General features: G+C 46.3%; 1 protein-coding gene across 12 annotated transcripts in view; it reads left to right on the top strand.

Annotated features, from left to right (window-relative positions):
* The window catches only part of LOC102574276 (protocadherin gamma-A4), a 389,584-nt gene that overhangs the window by 309,021 nt on the left and 62,873 nt on the right, over positions 1-17,690 (top strand). The window contains exon 1 of one of the 12 annotated variants that reach the window (XM_059733350.1): positions 16-4,328. The exons of the other annotated variants lie outside the window; for them this stretch is intronic. Within the exon in view, the coding sequence (XP_059589333.1) occupies positions 1,881-4,328 (2,448 nt within the window). The 5' untranslated portion in view covers positions 16-1,880. Of the gene's footprint in view, positions 1-15; positions 4,329-17,690 lie in introns of those variants that run through there. 12 annotated transcript variants of the gene reach the window in all.

Below are 17,690 nucleotides of genomic sequence, written 5' to 3'. Positions count from 1 at the left end.
CTTTATGGCCTTCGGTACTTCGTTTAAATGTATTGGTACATGTGAAATTACAAGGTCTGAGAAGTTGAGAATGACTGTTTGTTTACCTGTGTCTCTTATCTCTCCAGTGTATGTTTTTGAACCCCCTGGAAGTTTGCACAGGTCCTTATTCCTTCTGCTGTTTCAGACGACCTCCTTACCCATACTTCAGTACGAGGAAGTATGTAAACTTGTAGAAAGGTCCTGCTTTGGGAAATTTACTTTGCAAAAAGATAATTTGATTACCTTGATTCATGAAGCCATATTTTCTTTTTAGCTGTGTGCAGTTTTACTCACTTGCCCCCTTCCTTGAAGACTGCAGTAAATTAGCCTACCAAAAAAATGAGCGTTAATTTAAGAGGGTCGCAAACATACTTTGGAGAGGCGTATCACAACTAACCTCGGTTTTCCAGCCTTTTTGCGAGATATTTTGTCTTTAATTTCTCCTTCAGGTATTTTGTGGCTTATTTTCTGCCGTTGAAAAGCTGAGACGTACGGGTTAGGTATTAGGCATTTGATACGGTTTATACACGAGAGAAGAGAGGCTTATCTATCGCTTTATTTATTACAGACTCATATTCACATCAGGGGTGCTAATAATAAAAAATACATGAATGGTTCATTACAGTAGTGTAATAGACCTATACACATCTAAAGTATTTAATTTAATTATAAATTAATTATTTTGTTCATTTTTTAAATTAATTACGTTTTTGTAGAGCTTTATGTTTGTATTGCCACATTCTGTTGTCCTAATTTATTGTTACATCTTGGTAAAGTGTTTTAATATCAGACACTTGCTCCCGAGCGCTTCACATATGGAACAATAAAGGTTTGCTTCAAGCTGTATTCCTTAATTACATTGTCACGTAAGGAAACAGAGCTCTCTCTCAGTTTTGAAGCAAAAAACGCATTGTCCATGGAAGACACATCTTCAAGAAGAAAAATATATAAACATAAAATAAGCCCTAAAAGTAACGTCGGAAAAGGGTTTGCTCATAATGCAGGTTGGGCTTTTCCCCCTCTCTCCACAATATATTGCTTTCTGTCAAATATTTCGAAACTACAGTTTCTTGGACCTCATGAACACAGCTGCAGATCAAGACGCACCTTGCTGCGGCTGCTCGCTACTTGTGACCAGTCATCAATCCATCAATTACTGAGGTTCCATCCAGGAAGAGCACACACCAACTGCTGAAGCTTCCCTAGCATGACGAAGGGTTTTTGAACCCGAAAGCTTGCTTAATAATTATTTTCCAACCATTTGGTTTGGTCTAATAAAAGTTTCCATCCAGGAAGAGCACACACCAACTGCTGAAGCTTCCCTAGCCTGACGAAGGGTTTTTGAACCCGAAAGCTTGCTTAATAACTATTCTCCAACCATTTGGGTTGGTCTAATAAAAGATACCAAATTCACCCAAGGAACCTTGTCTGCCATCAATTACTTAGGCACTCTTATACTTTCAGACTACAGTTTTTCCCGCAAAACAGTTCCGTGCCTTGTTTTAGATCAGACTAGCTTCAGCAGAGCCGCAGCGGCGCCCTGGTCAGATCGCTGTTACTGCACTTCTCAGGCTGGGACTCCGAGTGCCGCTGTTGGCCAATACGGAGCAGCGCTGCAGACTGGGATCCATTGGAGCCTCCTGCAGTGCGCTTGCTCAGACAGCGCAGCGCAGGGAAGATGCATCAGAAAAGGCTGATTTAGAATCTCTACAATTGCTTTCTGAAAAGGAAATCACAGCAGAGTGCTCCTTACGGATAATCAGCAGACAAGCCAGGCTCTGCGTAGCCTTTCGGGCTGAAGATATTCTGCGACCAGAAAGGAAAAACACGAGGAAAAAAAAAAGTCGACAGGGACTGGGATGGAAATCAAACACAGAGAGCCGGACCGGGCTCCCAAGCGGCAAGTACTGTCCGTTATCCTATTGCTGTCTCTGCTCTGCGGGGCGGTCTCGGCGCAGATTCGCTATTCGGTCCCCGAGGAAATGCCCAAAGGCTCCCTCGTGAGCAATCTCGCCAAGGATCTGGGGCTGACTGTGCAAGAGCTACCTGGTCGCAGGCTCCGGGTTGTCTCTGCAGCCAGAAGACAATACTTCACGGTGAAGGGCGAAAACGGGAACCTGTACGTGAGTGACCGGATAGACCGGGAGGACATCTGCGGGAAGGCCCCGCTCTGCGCTCTCGCTTTCGAAGCCGTGGTGGAAAATCCACTGAACGTTTTCCACATCAACGTCGACATCCAGGACATCAATGACAACGCGCCGCGCTTCCTACGAGATAACAACACACTGGAGATCAATGAATTCACGCTGCCAGGAGCCCGCTTCTCGCTGGGAAATGCCCAGGACCCGGACGTGGGCTCCAACTCCCTGCAGAGTTACCAGCTCAGCTCCAACGCCAACTTCGTGCTGGAGGTCAGGGAGAGCCAGGACGGCAACAAGTACGCGGCGCTGGTGCTGCAGAAGCCTCTGGATCGGGAAAGGCAGCCCGGGCTGCACTTGGTCCTCACGGCAGTGGACGGGGGGCAGCCCGCCAGAACCGGCACGGCTCGCGTCTGGGTCAACGTCACCGACGCCAACGACAACGCGCCCGTCTTCACCCGGGACGTCTACTTGGGGCGCGTGCGGGAGGGCGCCCCCGCGGGCTCCCTCGTGCTCCAGCTGAACGCCTCGGACAGCGACGAGGGCGCCAATGCGCATGTCACCTACGGGTTCAGCAACACACTGGAAACCGCGGGCCAGAAATTCAGCCTGGAGGCGGAAACGGGGAGGATCACGGTGAGGGAGCCGCTGGACTTCGAGGAAACAGCAGCCTACACTTTGGAAGTGGAAGCAAAGGACGGCGGCGGCCTGGTGACCCACTGCAAAGTGGAGATCGAGGTTGTGGACGAGAACGACAATGCGCCCGAGGTGACCTTCACCTCCGTGTCCAGCCCCGTCCCCGAGGACTCCCAGCCCGGCACCGTGATCGCGCTGATCCATGTCAATGATCCGGATTCCGGACAAAACGGAGAGGTGGCCTGCCGCATTCCGGACAACCTGCCCTTCAAGCTGGTGTCGTCCTCCAAGAACTACTACAAGCTGGTGACGGCCGGCGCCCTGGACAGAGAGCGCAGCCCCGACTACAACGTCACGGTCACGGCCACGGACAAGGGCGCTCCGCCGCTCGCCACGACCCAGACCGTCCGGCTGCAGGTCTCGGACGTCAACGACAACGCGCCGCTCTTCGAGGAAGCGTCGTACAGCGCCTACGTGGCGGAGAACAACCCGGCGGGGGCCTCGCTTCTCCGCGTGCGAGCCTCGGACCCCGACCTGGGCCGCAACGGCCGAGTCACCTACTCGCTGGTCAGCTCCGGCGGCGGCAGCGGCGGCGGCGGCGGGGACAGGAGCGCGGCGGGGGCGCCGGCCTGGGCCCACGTGTCGGTGCAGGCGCAGAGCGGGGCCGTGGTGGCGCAGCGCTCCTTCGACTACGAGCAGCTGCGCGAGCTGCGGGTGGAAGTGGAGGCGCGAGACGGCGGGTCGCCGGCGCTGAGCAGCAGGGTGACGGTGCGCCTGTTCATCCTGGACCGGAACGACAACGCGCCCGAGATCCTGTACCCCGCGCCGGGCGCCGTCGAGGTGGTGTCCCGCTCGGCCGCGGCGGGCTGCCTGGTGACCAAGGTGGTGGCGGTGGACGCGGACTCGGGCCACAACGCCTGGCTGTCGTACGAGCTGGTGGCGGCGGCCGAGCCGGCGCTCTTCACGGTGGGGCTGCGCAGCGGCGAGGTGCGGACGGCGCGCGCCCTGGCCGACGGCGACGGCGCCCGGCACCGCCTGCTCGCCGTGGTGAAGGACAACGGGCAGCCGCCGCTGTCGGCCACGGCCACGCTGCAGGTGGTGGTGGCCGAGAGCGCGCGCGAGGCGCTTCCCGAGCTGGCCGAGGCCGAGGCGGCCGGGGCCTCGGACTATTGGTCTGGCTTGAACATGATTTTGGTTATCGCTCTCGCTTTGGTGTCATTTCTCTTCCTTGTTACAGCGATTCTGGTTTTAAGTTTGAAACACCAGAGAGCTGGGAGCTCCCCGGCTCTGAGGTCCTGCAGCAAGGAGTTTTATTCCAGTCTTGGCCCTACGTTTTCGTGCAACTACAGCCACGGGACCCTGCCAGTACCATATTCCTACGAGGTGTGCGTCGCCGCGGAGTCGGGCCAGAAGGACTTCGTCTTCCTCAGACCGGGCCAAGCGGCTTTGACCGAGAGTCTCCTCTCCGCTGAGGACTCCGGCATCGGGAGCGAGTCTGGCAGGGGAAACCTTAGTCCTGACAGCCAGGCCCAGGTAAGACGTCTTGCTTTACTACAGTTCACGCTATAGTACAGGATAGTAGTTTAGCTTCCCCGCAGTCCTGCCGCACCTGAAGTGGCTTTTAATATGCCTTTGCTTTACCAGATATGCTGCACTTTTAACAGGTTAATAGGGAAAATCCCATAAATCTCTTAAAACTCAATCTGATCAATATAATTTGTATTAAAATACTAGAGAAGTGCCCTGTCCACATGTAGGAGTCTCTGCTTCCCATGTGGAAAACATGTTAATAGATGTCTTTATAGTCTGAGTACTTTTTGGTTAATAATCTGCTTCTTTGTATTTTATTGGAGACATTTTTGGTCTGGGAAAATCCAGTTCCAGATCCTGTTCCATCTACTGGGCACTTAGCTGGGATCCTTTTCCATCTTGCCCAGGTCCTTGAAAATAAACTGTGAAGATTATTGGCTCTCCTTTTGGCTACTTTTTGTGACCTGTCTTATTTTTTACTAAGTGTATGATGGGTCTAGTAAAATAAGTTTCTTTTTTTTTTTAATGGACATTAACAGGGTAGAACAGGATCACAGTCTGGTACCTAAATACATTTGGGCACCTTATAGGTCAATCAAGATTAGGCCTCCAGTATCTTCCTTCCAGTGCTGGAAGTTCTGAGGTCATAAACTAATTGGACATAAAAGGAATTTTAAAAGGATTATACAATTCTTTCTAATATTCCGATATGTGTCCAAATTGAGGCACATCATATGAGGGCTTAACATCTCCTGATGAGGTATTTCCACAATTTACCCTGTCAAGTTACTCCCTTTCTTTAAATATCCTTTTAACTCTTAGCATTTTTCTAATATCTAACTGGAGAGTCTTCTTGGCAATTTTTCATCTTTGCTCGGGATGCTGCACTTCTATGGTAACTAGTTACATCACTTCCCTTTTTGGTAACATGTAGTTTATTTTTGGTGTATCATCTGCTCCACTTGGAGGTTAATCAAGGCCTGTCTCTCTTACAAGTGTGTTGTTTTATCCAATGCAGTTTTTAATACAGTGTCTGTGGAAGATTTTTGAGACCAAAATCTTTTCATCTTGAACCCACATAGAAGAAGAAATGTGCTCTTTCGTTGTCTCCAATAGTGTGTTTTAGCTATGAAATATGGGGCAAAGGGGTAGTTTGGCATATGGGATTAGAAAAGTAGTATTGTCATTATGCCTCTGTCAAGAGTTCCCTTGGTTCTTGATTCTGCCAACAAATGTGTCAAGTGTGGTGGTGGCTTTCCTGAAAATGTTAAAAAAAATAGAGATGTCATATAGAATTCCACTGATTCATTCTGAAAATAGTATTTTAGTCCTGGCTGGTAAGAAATATTTATTAACTCTGTGTTAGCTATTTTGCGTGGAAGATAGTATAAACATATCCTCTTTGTCCTTATGCAGTTAATTAATTAAAAATATTTATGTTTGAAAACCTGTTCACAATGGGATAGATACTGGGTGAAGCAAACTGTCCCAGTAGGTTGTCCAGGAGATTAAGTGATGAGTAGGGATCCTGGTTTTCTCTTATAAAAAAAAATCCCAAATTTTCAGTTGACAAAAAGTAACCTAAAATCCACATTTTTCCATAGTTAAAATGAAACACCACTTTATATATATATATATATATATATATATATATATATATATATATATATATATATATAAACTCTCAAGAGATGTCCAGGTTGATAATGGCAACACTTACAGGGCTGAGTAACAAGCAGCATGGTGGTGAGGCCCACTGGGAAGATTGGGGGAGCCAATACAATGAATTTTTATCAGAGAAAACCAGGATCCCTGCTAATGGGAGACAAGGCAGCTGATTGTAATGAGGGCTGGCATGCAACTCTTTCATCAAAAGTTATTTATCTGATGATGTGATTCTTCCTGTTGCCAGAATAGTACATCTCCAGGGTTTTAGAGATCAAATGAGAAATACAGTTAAATAGCATTGAGTAAAATGGTTTCCAATAGAAAGAGGCCACATTCCATGACAAGTTAATTAAAAACACGTTATATGGTTTTATTTCTATTTTTTAAAAGTAGGAGAAAAATAATTGTGTAAAATATCATGATGCTTTATGATCTTACACTGCAGCACAAATGCCATATAAAACCTACTGAATATTTTTGCTTTTGATGTATATAGATTGTTAGTTATATTTTTAATAATTGTAATATTTGGACTAGGATGGAAAGTTATTATTCAGTAAATAACAGTTAATAAAGCCTCATAAATATGTTAGGAGAAAAACAATTAAAGGTGTTTCCAAAAAGTCAGGATATTTTCTAATTTTCAGCACTGATTTTATCTGAACTAAGATCCAGATCTCTAATGCCAGAAAATAAAAGACTCCAGCACTTGTGGCAAGGTTCATGTCTAATTTGAAGGCTGTGATTCTATTGTCTATGTCCTGAACGGTGATTATTTCTTGCTTAAACTATCTGTAGGAAAGAGAATAACAGCAAATTGTTTACATAGACGCCTGTGATATGGGACATAGGTATAATTAGAAGAGCCAGAGATAAACTACAGTAAGTTAAATCAATATTTCAGTTAAATAGTTAATTGTGCATCTTGTGGCATGGATTAAGTTAAACAGTAAGTGCTAGTGAGCAAACTGTTGGAATCTTCTGCACTAGGAACATAAATTACTTCTGGCAGGTCACCTCTTCCAGAATGAAGGATGCAACATCTCCATTATAAACCTGTTTGCAGGGGTTTACAGGTTAGTCATAAATATTTATTGCAGATTTAACTTTCATATGAAGCAAATTGAATATATAATTTTCTTTTTCACAGTTTTCTAATATTTATTCATTCATTTTAATAAGAAAAGCAATATATTAGTCTTCAGAATTTCTGAAGTGTGGCTTCACATACTTCTGACGTGATTTAACTTTCAGCACATATCATTAGGTATTCACTAAAGGAAATAACTGAGGAAAAGAATATCTTGACCCATCAGTCATATATAAAATAAGATTAATGTTGAATCTGATTTTAAAATTATTAAATATGTAGTGTCTCTTGCTTCTCTGTTCTGTTCAGATCTGAAAGTGAAAGTGATGAAAATCATACCAGAAAGGTGTGAACATAAAGGGCCTGCTTTTCTGTAGGTCAGCACCTTCCATACTCTTTTATACCAATGGTAACTTTGGCAACGTTTTACACCTCCTTTGCTTGTGCAAATAAAAGCACAAGATACAGGACAGCAGACAGGTCTGGTCAACATTTCCAACCATGTTCTGCAGCAGAAAGAGATTCAAAAGAATTTAAATGAGCTTCAGGAAAACAAGTTTCATAGTTTTATAGTGACTATCTGGATGTACTACTGAATTAGCATTCTCTCTGAATCTAATAAGGTCTGTTTATTATTAATTAACTGTGAAATTTAAACTTGACTTAAACATGTCTTTGAAATAACTGAAATGTTTGTTTGTGTTAATCATACCCTATGCACTACACAATTTATGATCAAGTGTCATTGTAGTGAAGTGGTAACATGATGATAAATTTGAATGCTGAAATTGTATAAATCCCTTGCATTAATGTCTTTCTTTGAGGAAGGGTATCCAGGTTGTACTGTATTTGTCTAGAGGAAAAGGCAATCAGGACTCGTAGTAGAGCTGATATCTTTTACTAGACCCCCAAGATTTTTGCAAAAAAATTCTTTAATTGCAAGCTTTTGGGCACAAACACCTGAAATTATTTTTGGTTTGGTGAAAGATATCAGCTCTACTACGAGTCCTGATTGCCTTTTCTTTGAGAAAGTCTGTTCTTCTATTAGGTAGGTGACCGCTGATTCTCTGGATCATGGTGTATACATAAAAAGGTCTATGACCATTCCACCAAAACCTTCACCAAGTATGCCTGTGTAAGGGTTTGGACGAGTAGAGACTGCCCAAGACTTATTAACCCCACCACTTTAGACCATTGAGATAGAATACAAAGGCCAGACCAAGTCCAAACATTCAGTGCCTCAGTGCTTGTAGCTGCTGCCAGAGAGTAACAGATACGAACAGCTGTTGACTGCCTAATGCCTCATTGAGGGCACGTTTCTGTCAGGGTGATGTCCTTTAGCTTTTCTCCAATGAAGGCAGTGGGGTCTAGGGTTTTAAGGCTCCCATACTCGCCTTACTCTGGAGGTTGCAACATTGTGGTAATTTTTAGGAACTACCCTGCCACAAGTACTCATGCCACATTACCACCAGGCCCTCCAGTCAGATTTCATAGATTTCATAGATTTCATAGACATTAGGGCTGGAAGGGACCCCAGAGGATCGAGTCCAGCCCCCTGCCCGAGGGGTAGGAAGTCAGCTGAGGTTATAGGATCCCAGCAAGATAAACATCCAAATTTCTCTTGAAGGTGTTCAATGTAGGTTCTTGAACCACCTCCGATGACAGGCTATTCCAGACCTTGGGGCCTTGGACAGTAAAAAAAATTCTTCCTTATGTCCAGCCTGAAATGGTCTTACAGTAGTTTATAATCGTTTGACCTTGTCATCCCTTGGGGCGCTCTGGTGAACAATCGTTCCCCCAGGCCCTGGTGAGCACCCCTGATAAACTTATAGGTGGCCATCAGATCACCCCTGAGCCTGCACTTTTCCAAGCTAAAGAGCCCCATAGCTTTCAGCCTGTTGTTATGTCTGTTTTCCTGATCCCTGATCATGCACATGGCTCCTCTCTGGACTCTCTCAAGCTTCTCCACATCCTTTTTGAATTGTGGAGCCTAAGACTGGTTGCAGTACTCCAGCTGCAGCCTCACCAAGGCCAAGTACAAGGGGAGAATGACGTCCTGGGATTTGCTTGAGAAGCATCCATGGATGCAAGCCAGCATTCTGCTTGCTTTACAAGCCACAGCATCACATTGAAGGCTCGTGTTCATCTTGTGGTCAATCATCACCCCCAAGTCCCTTTTGTACATAGTGCTAGCCAGCATAGCACTGCCGAGCCTATAAGGAGGCTGCAGGTTTTTCCTCCCAAGGTGGAGAACCTTGCATTTTTCGGTGTTAAACACCATCAGGTTCTCATCCGCCCATTTCCTGAGCCTGTCCAGGTCATCCTGGATTGCCCTCCTTTTTTCAGCCTCCGCAAGAGAAGGTTGAGAGGTGACCTTGTGGTTTCCTTTAAGTTCATCACGGGGGCACAGAAGGGAATAGGTGAGTATTTATTCACCAAGGCGCCCCCGGGGGTTACAAGAAACAATGGCCACAAGCTAGCAGAGAGCAGATTTAGATTGGACATTAGGAAGAACTACTTCACAGTTCGAGTGGCCAAGGTCTGGAACGGGCTCCCAAGGGAGGTGGTGCTCTCCCCTACCCTGGGGGTCTTCAAGAGGAGGTTAGATGAGTATCTAGCTGGGGTCATCTAGACCCAGCACTCTTTCCTGCTTATGCAGGGGGTCGGACTCGATGATCTATTGAGGTCCCTTCTGACCCTAACATCTATGAATCTATGAATCTATGAATCCTGTCCTCAAGTGTAGATGCTTCACCCCAGAGTTTGGTATCCTTGGCAAACTTGGCCAGTCCGCTTCTGACTCCAATGTCCACATCATTAATGAAGATATTGAACAAAATAGGTCCAAGGACAGAACCTTGGAGGACCCCACTGGTCACACCACACCACGATGATTGACTTCAATCAACCACCACCCTCTGGGTCCAACCACGGAGCCAATTCCCCAGCCAGCAGATTGTGGTGGACCCAAGGCCACAGTTGGCCAGTTTTGCCAAGAGGTAATCATGGGACACCAGATTGAAGGCTTTTTTGAAGTCAAGATATATGACATCAATCTCCTCTCCCTTGTCCAGGTGATAGGTGACCTGGTCATAAAAGGAAATAAGATTGGTCAACCTGAGCCACCTCAGGGGCTCCAGAGATCCTGCTCTGTGCACCAGTCTGTGCATCGTCTCTGGACACACACCAGAGGTTGCAGACCCGAGCCACCTCATGCAGCTCCCAGGGTCTGGACGCTGTGCTGCACACTGAGAACCTAACCACTGGAGCTGTCCCCCGCTCCCCACTGATAGAAGTCTTCAGGGGCTCTTCCTATCCAGGACCAGTTCTTCTATATAGTTAAACTAATTCTGTTAAAAAGAGAACCACAAATTATTGATGAAGGTAATACATCAAAAACACACTGGAAAATAAATATAAAGAGAATCAGGGATTGATTTGGTCTTAATGATGGTACCACGTGATCTTGATGGTGTTAATCATAGATGGGTTACCAGGAGGCCTATTGAATTATATCAGTGGTTCTCAAACTTTTTAGACTTGAGGCACCCCAGATAGACATGAGGCACTCAGCTTAATTTTTACCTGTTGTTTGACTACAGAAAAATACTAGAACAATTCTTCCATTACAAAGAACTCAGGAGGTTTCAATGTTAGGGACTTCTATTTTAAATCTCTGGGTTTACCATGTCAATCATGTTTGCACATGTTGTAGTGTTAACATTGTGTAGCACCCCATGTCACCCCTAAAAGGATCTCAAGGAATCCCAGGGCTGCCTGCACCCTAGTTGAGAATCACTGAATTAGATTGTTTAATCTTAGACCCTATTTCCTCTCTCCACCACAGGTTCTCAAACAATGTAGTGATATGTGGAAGCCAAATACTTCGGGTGATGAAAGGAAAATGGATTGGAATTGAGAGTTCAGATAAATGGATTGAAATTGAAAGTGGAGATGGGAAAGTATGGGAGTGAGGGGCCACAGGGAAACAAGGCACCCGTGAGTCCCACAACATTCTCAGCCCCTTCTCACATAACAATTAGAATGTACCAACTACTGTCTTTCTGAAGCAGTCCCCCTTTGAAAGGGTTCCAAATACATGTGTGTCCACTTATCCATTGTTCTACTGACTGAAATTGTGTGAAAACTGTGTGTCTGCCACTCTTCATGTGCAGTTATGAATGTCACCTAGACTGCTTCAATGAATTGGCTGTTAGTAAATGATTCCATGTTAAATTGCCCTTGCCTTCCAAGAATTTATGTGTTTCATTCCATTCCCAGCACATCACCATGGTTAATTTCCATTTTTTAAAAACACAACTTGTTTATTTACTCCAAGCATTCAGTCCAAACAGGTCTTTCCCCTCCAGCAAAAGCCTTTCAACATATTAATGGAATTACTACAATTTCAGATATCTTTAGACCCATCATCCTCGCAGTTTCATGGCACCTAAACAAGAAAAGGTCTGGGTGTTGCAGCGGAGGAGTTAAAGTATCTTACTACTATGACAAACATGAATCAAGCCTTGTTAAACACTTTTTGCAGAAGGTTGCCCCCAGTTGACCCACCTGGAAATGGATTCCTGCTCAATGGGGCAAGTGAGACAAAGACTGTAGGGTATCATGCTAGCTTCTGTGATGTTGGTTACAGAAATTGGCATGCTGTAAGCATGCAGCCTCATGGGCTGCTGGGCTCCAGTAGAGCTTTGTTACAAGAATACAATAAGCACTTTCCACATTTTATACATTAAAGTTTAGCATGAGATAGAAAGATGGTGTGTCACTGCTCTTTGAGACCCATTCAGTATGGCAGGTGTTAGCACAGAGGACACATCAATAGGAAAAGCATGGACACCAGGACGCAAATGGGAAGTGTAGCCAAATGCCAGGTGACATATTACAGGCTTCCACCAGCACACTGCTTTCCTACTTTGGTGTGAGGGCTTCAAATATAGCACAAGTAGTGTGAAATAAAGTCCCTGTAATGTAGCATAGAATGGATGTGACTAGCCACACTTGATATTCTTGGCTTGTCATCTAATGCTGTATGTATGCCACTGATGACAGGTGTGCAATTGTGCAACTGCCATCCCAAGAGGTGTATCATAGTGATAGTGACAGTGCAATATCCCATTTTATTCTTTTACTGTGCCCAACTGGTTAACTCCTGCATTCTTGATCTTGACCTGATTTCATTTCATTTTTCCACAGCTGTGCAGTTCTGGGCTGCACTGACAGCCTCCCTTCTACCTGCCCCACCCCTGTTTCCCTTCTGCAAAACCCATTCCAGGTCTCAATCTACTTTTCTAGAATACCAAATGAATGCCTTGATTTGTAGGGAGTCAGTTGCTACTTCCCAGGCCTGGGGAGTGTTTTTAGATCATGTCAGTGTTCTTCATTACCCTGTAGGGGCATTGTGCATACAACATAAATATAGTGTTCTGTGGCTGTGTCCTCCTTCCTTTTTCATCATCCATCACGGCAAATAATTTTAGGCCTTGAAAATTAGGGTATTAGAAGTTAATAGAAAAGGTAGGGCAGAAAGAGAGAAGAAGAAGAGACAGACAATAAACTGTAATAGGTGCCCCATTCTTGTGTACATTTGAGTGCATTTGAGGTAGTTTTCCTGATGTTCTCACCCTTCCTCTGTAATTCAGGCTAAATCATAGATTCAGAGAAAATTAGGGTTAGAAGGGACCTCAGGAGGTCATCTAGTCCAACACCTTATTCAAAGCACTACCATCCCCGAATAGAACATCTTTGCCTAGCAGGGTCTTAAAAATGTCCAAGGCTGGAGATTCTACCACCTCCCTGGGTAACCTGTTCCAGTATTTTACTACCCACCTAGTGAGAAAGTTTTTCCTAATATCCAACTTAAACTTCCCTTGCTGCAACTTGAGACCATTGCCCCTTGTTCTGTCATCTACCACCATTGAGAAGAGTCTAGATCCATCCTCTTTGGAACCACCAGGTAGTTGAAGGCTGCTATTAAATCCCACCTCAGTCTTCTCTCCTTTAAACTACATAAACGCAGTTCCCTCAGCCTCTTCTGATAAGTCCTGTGCCCCAGCTGTATAACAGTTTTTGTCCAATTTATCCACATCCTTTCTGTGGGGGGGGGGGGGGGGGGAAACTGGATGCAGTACTCCAGATGTGTCCTCACCAGTCCCCAGTAGAGGGGAATAATCACTTCCCATGATATGCTCATAGCACTCCTGCCAGTGCAGCCCAGTATGCCATTAGCCTTCTTGGCAATAAGGCACACTTTTGGCTCATATTCAGCTTATTGTCCACTATAGCTTCCAGGTCCTTTTCTGCAGAGCCTCTGCCTAACCAGTCAGCCCCCATCCTGTACCAGTACAAGGGATTGTTCTGTCCTAAGTACAGGACTTTGCACTTGCCCTTATTGAACCAACATTAGATTTCTTTTAGTCCAGTTTTCTGTCCACCTTACAGTCTATTCATCAAACCTTCACTTCCTTAGCTTTTCTGTACAAATGCTGTGGGAGACCATATCAAAAGCCTTGTTAAAATCAAAGTATACCATATCCACTGGTCTCCCTGCATCAACAGAGCCAGTCATCTCACCATCGAAGGCAATCAGGTTGGTCAGGCAAGATTTGCCCTTGGTGAATTCATGCTGACTGTTCCTAATCACCTTCTTCTCCTCCAAGCGCTTAGAAATGGATTCCTGGAGGACCTGCTCCATGATTTCTCCAGTGACTGAGATGAGGCTGACCCGTCTGTAGTTCCCTGGATCTTCCTTTTTCCCCTTCTTAAATATAGGTACTATATTTGCCCTTTTCCAAACATCCAGGACCTCTCCTGATCACCATGAGTTTTCAAAGATGATGGCCAATGGCTCTGCAGTCACATCTGCCAACTCCCTCAGCACCCTACAGTGTATTCTGTCCAGCCCCATGGACTTGTATATGTCCCACTTTACTAAATAGTCTCTAACCTGTTCTTTTGCCACTGTTGGCTGTTTACCTCCTCCCTGAACTGTGCTTCCAGGTGCTGTAGTCTGGGTGCTGACCTTGCCTGTGAAGACTGAGATGAAAAAGGCATTGAATACTTCAGCCTTTTCCTCATCATCTGTCACTAGGTTGCCTCCCATATTCAGTAAAGCACCCCCACTTTCCCTGACCTTCCTTTTGATGCTGACATACTTGTATAAACCCTTCTTGTTACCCTTCACATTCCTTGCTAGCTCCAACTCCAGTTGCATTTTGGCTTTCCTGACTTCATCCCTGTATGCCCGAGCAATGCTCTTATACTTATCCCTAGTTGTCTAAGTTTCCACTTCTTATAAGCTTCCTTTTTGTGATTTAGCTTACTGAAGAGTTCCCTGCTAAGCCAAGCTGGTCTTCTGCCATACTTGCTAGTCTTCTTGCAAAGAGGGATGGTTTGTTTCTGACTCTCAGTAAGGTTTCTTAAAATACAGCCAGTTCTCCAGGGCTTCTCTCCCCCTCAGACTGGCTTCCCAGGGGGTCCTGTCCATGAGTTCTCTGAATGACTCGAAGTCTGCTCTTCTGAAGTCCAGGTTCCTTACTCTACTGCTCTCCATCCTTCCTTTCCTCAGAATCCTGAACTCAGTCATTTCATGGTCACTGGTGCCCAAGTTGCCATCAGCTAGTACATTTCCAACCAATTCTTCCCTGTTCGGGAGCAGCAGGTCAAGAAGCGCATGGCCCTAGTTGTCCACTCCAACACTTGCAGAAGGAAGGTGTCCCCAGCACTCCAAAAACTTCCTGGATTGCCTGCACACTGCTGTATTGTTCTCCCAGCAGATGTCAGTGTGTCTGAAGTCCCCCATGAGAACTAGGGCCTGTGATCGGGAAACTTCTGCTAGCTGTTTGAAGAAAGCCTCATCCACCACTTCCTCTTGGTTTGGAGGTCTGTAGCAGACCCCCCCCCCCACTATGACATTACTGGAGGTAACTAGTTAACCCCGATTTCTCAGGAAGAATAAGAACGCCTACCCTGTTGCCCACTTTTGCTTGTGCTTCCTCCAGGTCACTCACTTCCTCACAGAAGTCAACAAATTACCCGAAAGAATTCAACAACTTCCTTCTTTCCTTCTCAGTTCTATTTTCATCTGGGTATTATTCAACTGGCACAGGTTTGGCTTTGTGGCTTAACATGTTAGCCATCATTTCCATTTGTTCTTGCTGGGTAATTATCACAGTGTTTGGAAAAAAGGGAGCACCTCAGGTTTATCATCAAATTATTGCTACGAAAGGAGCTTATAGTTTGTATTCTATAGCTGGTGTCTCCTATAGTTTGGAAATAGCTATGTGTGAACAGAGCAGTGGGTGGGAAGAGATAATAGTCTAATGACAGCTGGACCAGCTGATGTCCTTAGCTAGACATGGTGGTTGGCTCTCTGCAGAGCTCAGGGCAGAGTATGCCCTGTCCTTGACCTTACTGTCCCAATCATTGGCTTAGCTGCTGAACAGCCAAATCCTGAAATGTTCAATGCAATTACGATGACAGCCTAGACTAAAAAAATCTGCCCAGACCTCCAGAAGAAGTCAGGAGGATCTGGTCATCTGAAGGGATATTTCTCATCGTGCTGCTCTGAAACCTCTTAGAAAAGATGTTGAACTGACACGTGGGCTGATACTGGGCCAACTCAGATCCATTTCCATTTCCATCTAAGGCGGGCAAAGATCAGGGTCTTGGGAGAAGCGCCTATATTACATGTCTCGATGGTTGTAGGTGTTGCATTTATTGAGCATTTCTCCTCTCCTCTACTGTGCTCCAGGGGACTATAGCTGTCTCTCCATTTCCCCCTCGCTTTGCTGATGGAGTCTCATTGTCCCTTCCACCTCCCAAGTTACTCGCTTTCAGCCTTTCATTGCCAGTACAGCTGCTAGAAAGCCGCTGCCCTTTGCTGTGACGCTCGCTCACTGCTTCCACCGTGCTAGTCCTTAATGGCTCTGCTCTTCCCTTGTCTTCCGAGCTCCACTGCCGAAATTTTGCACTTCATGGCCCCTGCTTCCGGTGCCTGCGTGTGGTATATTGCTGTGGAGTTTTTGTCTTTTCCACCGGAGATAAGCCCAGTATGTCTGGATTGAAACGATGTTCTTCCTAAAGTTTCGCTTCGGACAGCTTTGGACTGCAGGTTCTCTAACGAGATCGAATCAAATGTGCGGGCTGCTCTCTCGGCTCCCTGCTGGGATACGTTTTTCTTTCAGTCTACAAAGGAAATCCTCGTAAGATCGGGAGTCGATCAGCGGGTCAGACGAGGTGGAGAGCATTTGCTTTCAGGACTGTGATACAAGTATGCCTCTGAGAGACTTCTTCCCAGGAAATACTTAGAAGTAAGAAACACAGATTTCTGTGGGTGACACTTTTTATTGGACTAACTGCTTAGTTGGGCTTGGAATAATTAGGTGAGCTTTCAAAAAACTGCATGGCTGGGATAGATGAAGACAACCTTCAAGTTTACCTCAGGAAGAATGGGGCTGCATTTAAAAGTTTATCTAAGTTTATCCCAACTGTTCAGTTGATCCAATGAAAGGTCTCGCCCACAGAAATCCTTGCTTCTGGCATATTTCTTGGAACATCCCGGCTACAACATCACTTAACACTGAGAAGCGAGAAACACCTTAAATCCTACATGCCTGCGTGCCTGGGCATGTGCGTGATCTTCGAGGGCATGATCTTGATTTAGCGTTACATCGTAGCACTGTCACGCCGCTGGGTCTGAGTCTCGGGCGGGCGACGTGATAACGCGTAGAACGCAGCTCCCGGCACTGCGCTTGCTCCGCCCGTGGGAAGCCCGCCGCGGCGCTCTCTGTGCAGTTATTGGCTGGGACTCTGTGTGCCGCTGTTGGCCAATGATGTAGCCGGGGATCTGGCGCCCGGTCCCGGCCGCGCGCTGAGATGAGGCTGAGGAAGCGAGAGCCAGGGAGTGAGTCAGTGCGGGAAAGCAATGCCGACTCTGCGCCGCACAGCCACGTCCCGGGACTGGCCGGGTCGCACCATGAAGCGACGAGCTGAGGGTTTCTAAAGGAAACAAACCTTGTAAACGCCTGCGTCAGAGCTGCCCTTCTGGGACATGAACGGCGCTGCTGGAAGGAGCCGCCGGGTCTCTAAACGGCAAGTACTTAGTCTTTTGTTTGTGTTTGGCGTTTCCGACTGGGCTTCCGCCGCAATTCGCTATGAGATACCAGAGGAAACGCAGAAAGGCTCCGCGGTGGGGAATGTGGTAGCGGACCTAGGGCTGGATATCAAGCGGCTGTCGGATCGCAAGCTCCGGGTGATGTCTGGAAGCAGCAGGAAGTACTTTGGGGCAGATCTGGAAAGCGGGCTGCTGTTTGTGAAGGAGCGGATAGACCGAGAGGAGCTCTGCGGGGCTGTCTCTCCATGCACCTTGAGCTTTGAGGTTGTGGTGGAGAACCCGCTGGAGTTATTCAGCGGCGCTGTGGAGATCCAGGACATCAATGACAACGACCCAGGTTTCCCCAGCAGCCAGATGAGACTGGAAATCAGCGAGTCGGTGACGCCTGGAGCGCGCTTCCCGCTAGAGAGCGCGCAGGACCCTGACGTGGGGATTAACTCTTTGCAGACTTATTGGCTCAGTGCCAACCAGCATTTTG

The sequence above is a fragment of the Alligator mississippiensis genome, chromosome 9 (assembly GCF_030867095.1).
Source record: "Alligator mississippiensis isolate rAllMis1 chromosome 9, rAllMis1, whole genome shotgun sequence".
Classification (NCBI taxonomy): domain Eukaryota; kingdom Metazoa; phylum Chordata; order Crocodylia; family Alligatoridae; genus Alligator; species Alligator mississippiensis.
The sequence above is the reverse complement of the archived record's forward strand: the minus strand, read 5'-3'. Positions and strand labels throughout refer to the sequence as shown.